Source organism: Gopherus flavomarginatus, chromosome 3 (assembly GCF_025201925.1).
Source record: "Gopherus flavomarginatus isolate rGopFla2 chromosome 3, rGopFla2.mat.asm, whole genome shotgun sequence".
NCBI lineage: Eukaryota > Metazoa > Chordata > Testudines > Testudinidae > Gopherus > Gopherus flavomarginatus.
The window spans coordinates 235,159,744-235,172,335 of record NC_066619.1 but is presented as its reverse complement, the minus strand read 5'-3'; the positions used below and the strand labels follow the sequence as shown (position 1 = coordinate 235,172,335).

Sequence of the window (12,592 nt, the reverse complement as noted above, 5' to 3'; positions counted from 1 at the left end):
GCAATGGACGTTATGCCAGGAATATCTGACTTCAGGATGCAAAAGAGACTCAGCTTTTTTTTTTTTTTTTTTTTTTTAAGGAAAGCTTCAATAGCAAAATAAAAAACAAAGGAGACATTGAAAAAAATTGCAAGTACGTTAGATGAAAAATATACAAAAAACCCAACAAGCAACAGAAATGTACAAAAGTTGTTATGAAGACAAAAGAACCTTCAAAAACATCAAAATCTGTGTTTTGCTTTAGCATCTTTCACCATGGTTTACATAATTAAATCATAAGCATATAGACATGATTTGGAAATTGTTACACATAGCTAACCAGAAACAATGTTAACAATAAGGTGAATCCATTACTTTAAAAATATCAAAACCAAGATGTTAAAACAAACATTAATAAACTACATTAATCAAAATTAATGAGAATATATTACAGTAAATTATTATAGATTTAAATTAGGACAAAACCCCATAATTTCCAAGTATCAATATCAGTGTCATTTATTAATCCAGTAATATTGATAATGTTATCAAATTCAGTCAAGAGGTAAAAGGGACATTAAGTTTTATATTCAAAATTTACACAACTTTAAAATTGGTATAGAATGTAGGGATCATTTCCTCTCCAGACTAAATATTTCATTTTTTTTAATCAACTAGTTAATCAAACAGGAAGATAAATTTTGAAATTACTATATATTTTACTCAAGTGTGAGCACACATACACACACGCACACACACACATACAGACCTCCCATCAGTAATTTTTATGGTGATCAAAAGAGTTATCGTTTGTGCTCTCTCTGCTGGCTGTAGAATAACAGCCGAGTAACAAACACTGCTCCTAGAGCTACGCAAACATAACCAGTGAAGCTGATGCACAAAGATAGCATCAAATGGACCTAAATGAGTTAAAACTGTTATCTTTTGCATTTTAAAAAAAAAAAAAAAAAGTGCAATGCCAATTCCAGCACCACATAAAAACACAGGAAACACATTACTAAACAACAGATAATTAAAACATTCAAAAGGTTTTTAGAATAATTATTTGACAGTGTCCTTTTAAATAGCTAATTGCTTTAGTTGGTAATAAAATGCTATAAAGTACATAAGACTGAATGCTACTGATTTGTGACAGGTTTTTGATCTAAGAATGTTTCTTACCTTTAAATGCGACAAACAGTTCTGCAGGAAAATGTGCCAGTTATTTAAAAAAAACTGTTTCTGACTGACACACAACAGGCAGGTGATCAATGGGTACAGCGCCTACAAGGAAGGAAGAAAGAAGAATTGATCAAATTGTTCTGTGAGAAATACATTCAGGGAAAACACAATTATCCCAGTAAAACCTGAGAGGCTTTGGGTGGTCATGAGCACTGCCTTTTCTCCTGTTCTACCTTCAAAAATTTAACAGAGTTTGTAAATACTTGAGCTATTGTGCCTTCTCCTGCTGGAATGCTGCAAGATCTGTTAAGGTGCTAAAAGTTTTTCAGCAGAAAGAATACTGGTCCTTAATACAAAATTGGTCTCATTCACAGTCATTTTGGTATAGGATGAAAGTTCAGAGAGAGAAATACAACCTAGTTAAATAATAAGAATAATGCAACAGTGTTTCTCACTTTAAAAAAAAAAACAATACCAAATGTCCTCTCGGCACCAAGTTTGACAATGACATCATTACATTCTTATTACAAGCTACAGTGTTTAACTGTCTACAGTGACAGCAGTTCCTTAATTCTTGGAATCTTAAAATAGGATAGCAATGGAATCTCTATTCTACTCAAAGCCCTCCAAATGTGAATGTGAGCAAGGGATAATTTTAAAGTAAATTTAATAAAAGTACAAACCAAAGACACAAAAATTAGCCTTGTGCCAGATGCAAAGTGAGACAAATTCACTTGCATTATAGGTATGTGAATAAAGGGACTGACAAATATTACACTAAAAAAAAAAAGAAAGAAAGAAAGAAAGAAAAATATAGTTAAATCCTTGCAAGGAGACACACGTACCAAAAAAACTCATGAGCTAAGTTTGGGGAGATAAAGAGATGCAGGGGAAAGCTGAAATATGTGGGCAGAAGAGCCAATAGATAAGAGCAGGGTAGTTAACAGGCAGCTAGTTTGCTGCAAAAAATATATGATCTGCCATTTCTGCCCTTTAATTAAATCACACTGAGATTCTAACTGAACAGAATTTATGCTATCAGAGGAGATATCAGGGAACAACAACTCCACATCACAAACCACTGAAATAATTAAAAACTGTCAGTTACAGGAAAGGCTCAGGAATGAGAGCAGAGGCAGAATTACTTTTCATTCACAGAGAGAACAAATCCTGCACAATGAGATCGAGATCAAAGATCGAGCAGAAGCAGTATAAAAAAGCATGAATTTAATCCTTGTGCTGCCTTTAGGAGTTAAGACTTTATATTAGAGAACTCTCTTAACTTTCCTTAGGTAAATCATTCATCTAAAAATCTAAAATATATATCAATAAATATATGAGAAATGAAATATTTCTTAAATACCAGTGAGTGCTTCTTTCTTGAGCTCAATTCAAAGGTAGTCTGGTAGAGCATCTCCACAAAATTTTTCAAACATGGCACATTCACTTCATTTTTAACAGCCTAATGAAAATAAATATAAATAATTGAGTATAGAAATCTAGGCAGAAAGAAAGAAGTTAAAATATATTAAAATCAGAACTATGCAGGCATATGAGAATTCAACATTTAGATTATCTTTAAGATTAGTACAGTTATTCAAGTCTTTCTGTATGAGATATAATGAGCAGCAAATTAAATCAATGTGTCATACAGCACAAACATCTAATTAAAACAATGAAAACGTTGCACCTAACAAAGTTCAGAAATATCTGTCCTGCATTTGCACACTTTAAGGAAAAAAAGTCTTATTTTTAAACACATGCTAAGTGTGTAAACTATTTTACTAATAGACAACACCAAATTCTTAGACAGAAGTTTCTTTTAAACTTTGTGTATTTTTTTGTTAAAAGAAGTCACTTAACTTTTCTCACTGCTACCCTTTTTCTTTATGCACACTAAATCTGAGAACTGGGACTCAATAAGAATGGGGCTTATTACTGAGTACCCTATCATAAATGCAGTATCTTCATTTGGTTTCACAATTCAGGTGCAAAATCACTATGAGATTTGTTTCGATGCATGAACGTACGCACGCACGCACACACTCACACTTTAAGGGCTTTCCCACTCTGTTCTATAAACCCAGCACTCCTGCCTTCCCATGCATCCACCCTCCCCATCAACACATCTCTCCTAGTAAGTATTTAGGCTTCCATTGCTGACCAACTTCACACTTCATCACCTTCACACTTCATGCTTTAATGTTTGTGTTGTATTTGTCCAATTAATATTGTAAGCTCTTCAGGGGAGGGACCTTTCTAAGCTATGTGCTTTGTAAAGAAACATACACATCAAAGGTGTTACAGAAGTAATCAGAATTACTTTGATTTTACACTGGACAGACACACTGAACTGCACATTTGTAGCAACTGCAAGTTCATAATTTCTCTCTAGTCCTTTTACATAAAAGGTAACTAAATTTCTTAATTTTAATTATTTTGTTCACAAAGCAGTCATCAAAAAAATGGCAACCCATTTTGCTCAGTACAATAGTCTGATCTCTTACGTGATGAGAAGCAGACAACTGAAATGCATTTGAAAAGTATTTGAGCCAACAAAGTGGCTCGCTTGATATAAAAAATTAATCTTTAAGGTATCAGCAATGTATTAAAGTGGTTCGAAGAGGCATAATTGGCTTCATTTTACATTTAAATATGAGTTGGGTTACTGTCTGTGATACAATGAAAGCTGTATAACAGAAATTGGAACTAACAACATTGTCTTCTCTGACTGTAACTAAGTGAAGGGTCCTGAGCATAATGACAGAAGTCCTTTCAGTCACCTGATGAATGGACTCAGGACCCACCATTCTTTTGGAGGGCACTTTGCTTATCAGCAACATGTTGTGGTCTGGCACTTGCTAATGAAACTATCATTTGACATAACCATCTCACCAACTTCTATGAAGTCTCTAAACTCAGTGTGGGGAAGTTTATTGAGAAGGTGATGGCAGGCCAACATCAGACACACAATTTCCTTTAATCTTTAGGATACCTATCAATCAGGCTTCAGGCTTGGATGGCACAGTGTTCCTGACTTACAACCTCCTCAGAGAAAGAGAAGTGTTATGGGCTGCTGTGTTTTCAACATGCTGATGATATTCAGCCCTGTTTCCTATTCCTTTAGCCTAGGCAATGCAGTTTTCCTTTGTCATCGTCTGTTGGAGGAATGCACTCGGATGAAAGCTGTTTGGCTCAAATTCAAACTGCGTAAGATGCAGATGATACTGGTAAGAGAAATCATTCTAAGGCAGTGGCAGAGGCTGTGACTTCTCCCTCAAATGAGGGATTATGCCCACCAAACATCAAGGTTGTTCACAAATTCAGAGTCTTACTGGACTCACTTAGCCAAAGGACTGCATCCTTTTCTTTTGTTCAGAAAATCATTTTTGAGGTCTGGGTACATTTATCACCTACAGGCTATAACAGGCAGTATCATGCTACACTTGAGGCTACATTTGAAGGCTGCTTCAGCTGGTGAAGAACAAGCCAGTCAGAGTTTTCTTTGAGGAATAAAGACTAAATAAGAATGGCAGAATTCAGCCTACTAAAATAAGTATGAGAGATAACAGTTATGGTGAGAGAACAATGACTCTAGGCCTAAAGACAGGTGGGAAACCAGATAAGCAGGAAGTACTAATATGCTTGCTTTCACAGGAGCACTTAGGTACCGATGGGCAAATGCAGTGAGGCAAGAATTTACCTAACAGCTTTTATGGGTCTGCTCAAATTCAATACAGTGAGGATCTATTGAAAGAATTGCCGGAAGAAAAACTAATCAAACTCACACAGGAGGGAGAAAAGAAAAAAAAGACTACTTACAGCAGCCACAGGGATGAGAATCTCCACAAACAAACCAGCTAGTGCATGTTTTATATCTTTATCTTTTACTTCCAGGAAGTATTGAGCACATTCCTTTATGATCAAGTGTTAAAAAGACAGCAACAACAAACAAAAGACAAAAAAAAATTTTAAGTTTTAATTTATTGTATAAGAACATCACCAACTGTCCTAAACTGGCCGCTACTTAAAATTAATAATTTTAAAAATAAAAGTTAGCCTACTCCTCAGTAGCATCTTAGACTCATTCATACCATTATCAAAAGGTAAAGTTTTAAATCCTGTGCCCCTCCCCCAGCAATTTTTTTGAAAACTAAAAAGGAAACTGTTGCAACAGCAGTTGTCTTTCTATTATGCTTTTTCCATAAATAGAATTATAAGAGTCTAAAGTAAATCTTCCTGCTCAAATTATTTTAAAATATCTGAAAATGGAGGCTACTCTTATGGTCACTCCTAGAAAATGTTTAGGCATTAAGAATACTTAACATTTGTATAACAGTCATCATCTTCAAGTTAATTTACTATCATAACTTATACACAAAACATAATTTTAGAGAAAATATTTACAGTAAGGGCTTGATCCTACAAGATGATGAGCACTATAGTCCCAATCCAGCAAGGTATTTAAGCATGTGTGTAAATCTTTGCAGAATCAGGACCTAAACTGGTAAGTGACTGCCAAAAATATTAAGCTTAGTTTGAAAGAAGCTCTAACTCACTGATTAATATAATGTTTAAAATATATATTAAATAAGATGTCTCAAGATAAGAGTAAAACATACCAAGTTGTTTTTGTACTAGGCAGCTTTGTTAGATTAAAACAGTTACTTAATGTTCTTGCAATTAGCGTTTGAGACGTGTTGCAGATGTACATTATACTGTAGGTATGTGAACACTTTGTGCATTGGTTTTGGAGAATTTTTCCCTACTGGTACCCACAGGAGCAGCCCCGCCCACAGCTGAACTCCTTGTTCTTCAAGTGAGTGTATAAAAGGCAAAGGAGCCCCCCCTATCCTCCAGTGCCTTCACACCAGAACCCAATGGTAGACTCTGATGCATCAGAGAAAGAGGATGGGTCGTGAAATGGACATATGCCTCAAATCCTGAAGAACAAACTGTTACAAGAAGGTTAAGTAACCATTTTTTTCTTCTTCAGGTGTCCATTACACTGGAGATGACTCCATGGCCCACATTCTGAAGTAATAGCTTGGGAATCTTTTCTGAAGAGGGATTTTAAGGACTGCCTCACCTACATTTGCATCTTCCCTTGAAGTGGGCAGACAGTGTGTCATGTATGGTGGAAATATAGACCAAGGACCCATTGCTGTTCTACAAATGTCTAGAGTGGGGATGTGAATCAGAAACACAGCTGACGCTGAAAGTGCTCTGAAGCAAACACTGAGACTACCAGGAGATGTTACTCTCTTAGAATGTAAGCCATCGCAATGCAGCTGGTGATCCATTTGGAGGGCTTCTAAGGCTACATCTACACTAGCAACTATAAGCAGTTCCATGCACATGGTTGTGCCATAACCCCCTTCTTATCCACACCTATACCTCAGAAGCACTTGTCAAAAGGCATGAATACACGGCAAATAAGCTACCTGCTTGAGGAGTGTGGGTAAGTACATGCCTCAGTCTGTGGCACAGCCCCATACCCATGCCAGTTTGCGGTGTGGACAGGGGTAAGAAGCATGTACCACCTTCTCATGACCAAGTTACACAATGCACTGAACCCCTTTCTTCCAGACCCTTACTCAATCCATAAAGGTCACTGTCCCCCCATTTTCACCACTAGTAGTGAGATGCACTTTTCAAACCAGAACAGCTTTCTGCTGCACTCTTTTGATCAAAAAAGGTGAACCCGGATCCTGCTTTGGAAAGAATTGACCTGGCCTGCCAGGTGCTGTTCAATGTATGGTTGAAGCATATAGTCTTTCAAGACTTCTCCCAGAGTGGTAGGAACATATATCTACACCAGGAAATTCCACTGAGGCTGGAGCAGGAAGGTACTGAGCCCAGTGCTGGAAATGCATCAAGCACTCGAGGCTTCTGTACAGGAGGGCAAAAGACTCCAACTATCTCTCATCATACATGTCCCTTCTATGATGAATGGGACCAGGTGCTGTCAAGGGCTCTCAGTACACAACCTAAAGTTACCCACAACTCCCTCCTCAACCCCACCTCATTGTCCGATGAGATGTCAATGAGGGCCAGGGTAAAGAGACAGCAAGGAACAGAGAGGATACCCTGGAAGACCTGGAGGACAAGCAGCATGTTTCTGCACCTCTACCTGGAGAAGAAACCCCTTGACAAACCTGAGGAGGACACTGAGCCATGACAGGAACCAGAACCCAAGGCTGGTAAGTTAAAATTGAGCCCCACCCTCCCTGCCAATAGCCCCCTCTTGCACTGTGCTACATTCCTGATTTTAACCACAGCTCACGCTCTGCTTCAACCCTTCAACAGTCCCTGAGAAAGACAAGGGTATAAATCAATGATTTTATTGATTTCCGATGAACCACTATAATGCATTTGGCAGAAGCTATAGAACAGATTATCAATGAACAATCATTGTGTCCATGTCTGTGCATTTCCAGCACACAGGCAGTGATGGGCCCTGGGGAGTTTGGACCAAGAGAAGAGAGGGGACAAGTTTAGAAAGTTCCTGGCTCGGGATGGGACCGTTGTAGAAAACTTACAGTAGTTTGTCTAAAGTCATTAACAGCTGTTTTTTGTCCCATGGAAGATTACAGTTTTCGTGCTTCTCCTACTCACACCAATCTTACTGTCCCCTTACAAATGGGAGCCATGCACAAGTGTGGGGGATAGAGAGAAAGGGTTGAGGTGGAGTGGAGGGAACACTTCGGTTGACTGAGGAAAAATTATATGCAGTGTTATTGTAGCCATGTCAGTCCCAGGATATTAGAGAGACAAAGAGGGTGAGATAATATTGTGACATTGTACTCCATATTCTTTATGGAAATATGCTTATGATATGGATATGACATTACTGAGATGTACTTTATTGAAGATGGGTCTTGTAGGATATCATTGGAAAAGTTACAATTTACTGAATGCGATTATCCAATTTGTATGCATGTATCATTTCTGTATCTAAAGTTAGGAGTATGGACTATGTAACCATTACAATTGGGTGTGTATTGGGAAAACGCCCACCAGACGACAGGCCATCAAATTTGATGTGCCATCAGCAGGGCACAACAAAACTATGAAGATTCTAATCTTTTCCCCTCCTGGGAGGCGTCTGGGACTGTGACACTACTAGGTCAGGTGGTCTTGTCAGCTGATACTAAACATTACCTAGGACTTCTTGTAACTTTCCACTGGAAGGGAAGGGGGGTCAAGTTTAGGAAACAAAGGATTCCCACCTTATGTAAATCCTATTTAAGGGTAGGGAGGAAGGCAAACAGGATGACTCCTCTCCATGGCCTGTCTGCCCAAGAAGAAAGACTGCTAAAACCACCTGAAGGGAAGGTGGAGGGGAAGAGGGGGAGTCCAGACTGAAACAGGGGTCCAGTCTGAAAAGAAATATAACTGGAACTCTGAACCGCAGAAACTTTGCAACCTGCCTAAAATAACATTTAGGGTAAGAAAGTACATTTTGTAACCTGTTTCCTTAAGTATTTTGAGCTAAGCTTGCGGGTTTTGTTTTATTTGCATAGTAATCTGCTTTGTTCTGTAATCTCTTACATTCAGTTAAAATCCACCTTTTGTAGTTAATAAACTTATTTTATTTATTATTGAACCAAGTTTATGTAATTTCTAACTGAGGGAGGGGGGCAACCCATCACAAATACCTTTTATTGGACCAACTTCTGTTGGTGACAGAGACAAGCTTTCAAGCTTACACAGAGCTCTTCTTCAGGTCTGGGAAACTAAATCAAAGGACCATTCAAGGTAAAGCGGCCTGTTAACTCTCCTCTGGTCATACAAGGTGGAGAGAAGCCAGAGGGGGGTTCTTAGTGGGTTATAAATTGCTGTAATAAGCAATATTAGTGTCTCTATTCAGTCCATGATTTTCAGTGTCAAGCAGAGTTATGAATTCAAGCTCAAGGCTCATCTTTTGAAAGTGCTGTGCGGGTTTCTTTCGAGGATGAGGACTGATATGTCTGAAGGATCCTCTGTTGAAGAGTCCCACACCCTAAGCTTTGAGGAGACGGATGCAGACTTCTGCTTGTGCTTCTGAGGCCAAGGCTCCAATTCCCTGGCCTTCAAAGAGGAGGATATCAGAGACAGGGATTATCTCCAGCCTCTTTCAGATGACACAGCCATGGGAGCACTATGGGAAAGAGTCTTTGAAGAGCTTCCCTTAGATGACTGAGAGGGCTCCAAAGCTGATCTAAATATATACCAGAGACATTCCTACAGCAGCTTTTTCCTAGTCTTGAAGCTGTGACAGATAGAGTACCTATCTCTGATATGGCACTCACCCAAAACACTTGAGGCAGCAGGGGCAAGGGTCACTAACAGGCATAGGCTTTTTGCAGCCTGCATAAAGTTTGAACCCCAGCAGACTTTGACATATGCTCCCCACCCCAGTAGGTTGGGTCCAGAGACCTGACAGACTGAAAATAGGATAAAAGAAGGACTAAATCAAAAGAAATAAACTTAAATGTATAAAACTAAAAGAAAAGAAAATGAAAAGTCAGAACTTTTTGAGTACTAGGTAGATCAAATAGTTGTTCACATGAAACATCATGTGTTGATCATTGATGGTAAGAAGGTACCGGAAGAGGGACAGTGTCTCCACCCTTTATACCCTTATTCATAACACAAGGAGCTCAGCGGTAGGCAAGGACACTCCTTAAGCTTCTGCTAGGGAAAAAGTCTCAAGCACTGAAGCACTAGGAGCTCACATACCACACCTACAGTGCAGTGCACATATGCAAGCCATCAAAGAAGACAGAACCTTGTTACTGAAGACACATAGAAGTTAAATCTAGTCTCAAAATGTCTGCTTTAGTTCAAGGTGGTGCACATTTACCTGCATGAACTGAAATGATGCTTCAAAGTCTTCTACAGGATACATTTTTACTCTGAAAAACTTCATCCCCATAATTAAGCTGATGATACTTTGCACTACGTGAGGACTCTGTTCCTTCTGCCGCAGTTCCTTTAATTCAGTGACAAACTTCTTCCTAACAGCCTGAAACCTGGATAATTTACACACATAGCAAACATTGATATTGCTTAGTTCAGTTTACATTATTTCTATTTTAAACATATTTTTCAGGTAACTTTATCTGACAATGATATAGTAGCTACAGTTAAAGAGACAGTTAAGGTAGACAGATTTTATTTCTTGTATTTGATGTCTAGATACTATGGTGATTAGCATATTAGAGAATATATGTAGGCAGAGCAACAACATTTGAGGGATGTCAGCTTTCTATCTACTCCTTCTATATAAATAAAAAATGGCAGCATCCTTTAAAAAATCTTCCTGATGCATATTTTTGTTGAACAAATGAGCACTTCGCTATTTTAAAATTACAATTACACTCACCGCCTTTACATAAAAATATCTAAGGCATGTCTTTGTAACTTGCGTATAGATAGTATTTTTCTCATTTGAGTTGTATCTGTTCCATTCTTTGGAAGAGGAAATATAATGTAATTTACAAAAATCTGCCCAGAATGAGAGGATACCTATACATTTCAATACCTTACAGGGTGCAAGCATGGAGCAGATAGGCAAACCAGAGAATAAAGCCTGAATACACAAGTACATCAAATGTACCTATAATGCTAGATACACCGGAAGGTGTTTTTTGTTTGTTTGTTTGTTTAATTAAACTTCTTAGCTTTGAAAATATTTCTTAAATGTCTAATCTATAAAATCTTACTAAATTATAGCAATACACAATATGCATTTCATTAAGTTATGAGCCATTAACACTAGTAACAACTCTTAAAAACTCCCATTTTATTCCAACCTTCATTGGACAGACTTGGAACTGTATTCAAGCTAATGAGAGAGACTAGTAATGAGAGAGGAAAGTGCCATACTGAAGGAAGCACTGTGCAGTAGAAGGATGTATAATTTATGTTTCAAGGAAAGGACAGCATTTCTTGTTTTGTTAAGACTATGGGAATGATGCACAACATCCTGGCTTGCTATGCCAAATGTTTGATTAGTAGCTGACTTTCTTATGTACAACTATGGAAAAGCTTCCAGTCTGCTAAAATTATTAAAATGTGCTGTAAGTAGTAGTCAGAGAGGAAAGTAGTCAGGGAGGAAAAAAAAAAAAAAAAAAGAGGGAAAAGGAAGAGGTGAAATATCAAGCTTACTTTGATTGAGCAAGAACCCCTATCACTTCTGCATATAAATCTGCAATAATATGCACATTCCCTGTGTTGGTTCCTGAATACCTAAGGGAGAAAAAAGAAAAGAACAAGGATGTGCTTTTAGAAAATATTATTTGAACATATCAACAGTGTGCTCAGCAGTACACAAAACACAAAAGGTGCTCCATGCAATGAGGAATTACCAATCTGAATAAAAAGACAAAACTTCACTGGGAACCTTTTCATACCTACGTTCTGTTTTTAAGTTTAAAAATAGATAACATATGAACTTGTGTAGGTTAATTTTAGTAGGCTTACTGGATGCAATACATTTTAAGGAGGAACTGTATACAGTACTCTACATGGGAAGAGTTTATTTATGTAACCTGACCACGACCTTCTATTTTTCTTGCCCTTATTGTGCAATCTGAGCCGTATATTTTAAGACAAACAAGATAAGCTTTCTATTGCACACAGCTGTCTTCTTTAAACAGTAATGCTTTTTAGCTTCAAAAATCAATATTAATTATGTTTTTTTGTGTATTATCCCTGAATTTATTAGGTGTGAGGCAATCAGAACAGAAAACCTATGCAGTCAGTCTGAAAACAGCCGGATGACAAAGCACTGTGAATTAAAACAAAACATTATGTGTATGAATTAAACTTGACTTACCCTTCCTTGTGTTTAAAGTGCTTAAAAGCCAAATTTAGAACTTCATGTACTAAAGGATCTGGCACTGGATGAACAGGTATCTGAAATATAGATATCATTTCACTTTACTATATCAGTACATAAATACCACTGTGCTATGCCCCTTAGAAATATTCAAGAATAGCTTAGGAGGCAGATCCTGAGATGGTGTGTCAGAGTTCCATTGACTTCAATGGAGCTATGACAATTGAAACCAGGTGAGGTTCTGTGCCTAGATATTCAAGCACTATGACTCAACATCACTGATGTGTGGCATTCTGCTAAATAATTTGACTAATGAGTTTAAGTAAGCAAAAATGGTAATAAAAACTTAAGTGACCACATCATTATGTGCATATCATGAACAGCTATGAGTCTAGATTAACTGTTTCATTTCAGACCTCACTAACTGATGTGATAACTATTCCCAATTTAACCTCAAATGTACGTTAAGACATTCATGTCAGGGGAAGGAGGCCAAAGGCATCAGTTTAAAAGCTCATCCATCTGGTTAAGAGGAAAGAAAAAAGCAAGAACAGAAAAGAGGTGTTTATGCCCAGTTTGTACCACATCGAAGGAAGTGACATA

The 12,592-nt window shown here is 37.6% G+C and overlaps 1 protein-coding gene across 18 annotated transcripts in view; it reads right to left on the bottom strand.

Annotated features, from left to right (window-relative positions):
- Positions 1 to 12,592, bottom strand: part of FRYL (FRY like transcription coactivator) — a 331,713-nt gene that overhangs the window by 167,589 nt on the left and 151,532 nt on the right. For all 18 annotated transcript variants that reach the window (XM_050947243.1, XM_050947242.1, XM_050947230.1 and 15 more), the window contains 6 exons: positions 11,987 to 12,066; positions 11,317 to 11,397; positions 10,010 to 10,178; positions 4,984 to 5,076; positions 2,525 to 2,623; positions 1,162 to 1,263 (listed from right to left, as the gene is read on the bottom strand). In XM_050947243.1, coding sequence (XP_050803200.1) covers positions 1,162 to 1,263; positions 2,525 to 2,623; positions 4,984 to 5,076; positions 10,010 to 10,178; positions 11,317 to 11,397; positions 11,987 to 12,066 — 624 coding nt within the window. The remainder of the gene's footprint in view (positions 1 to 1,161; positions 1,264 to 2,524; positions 2,624 to 4,983; positions 5,077 to 10,009; positions 10,179 to 11,316; positions 11,398 to 11,986; positions 12,067 to 12,592) is intronic.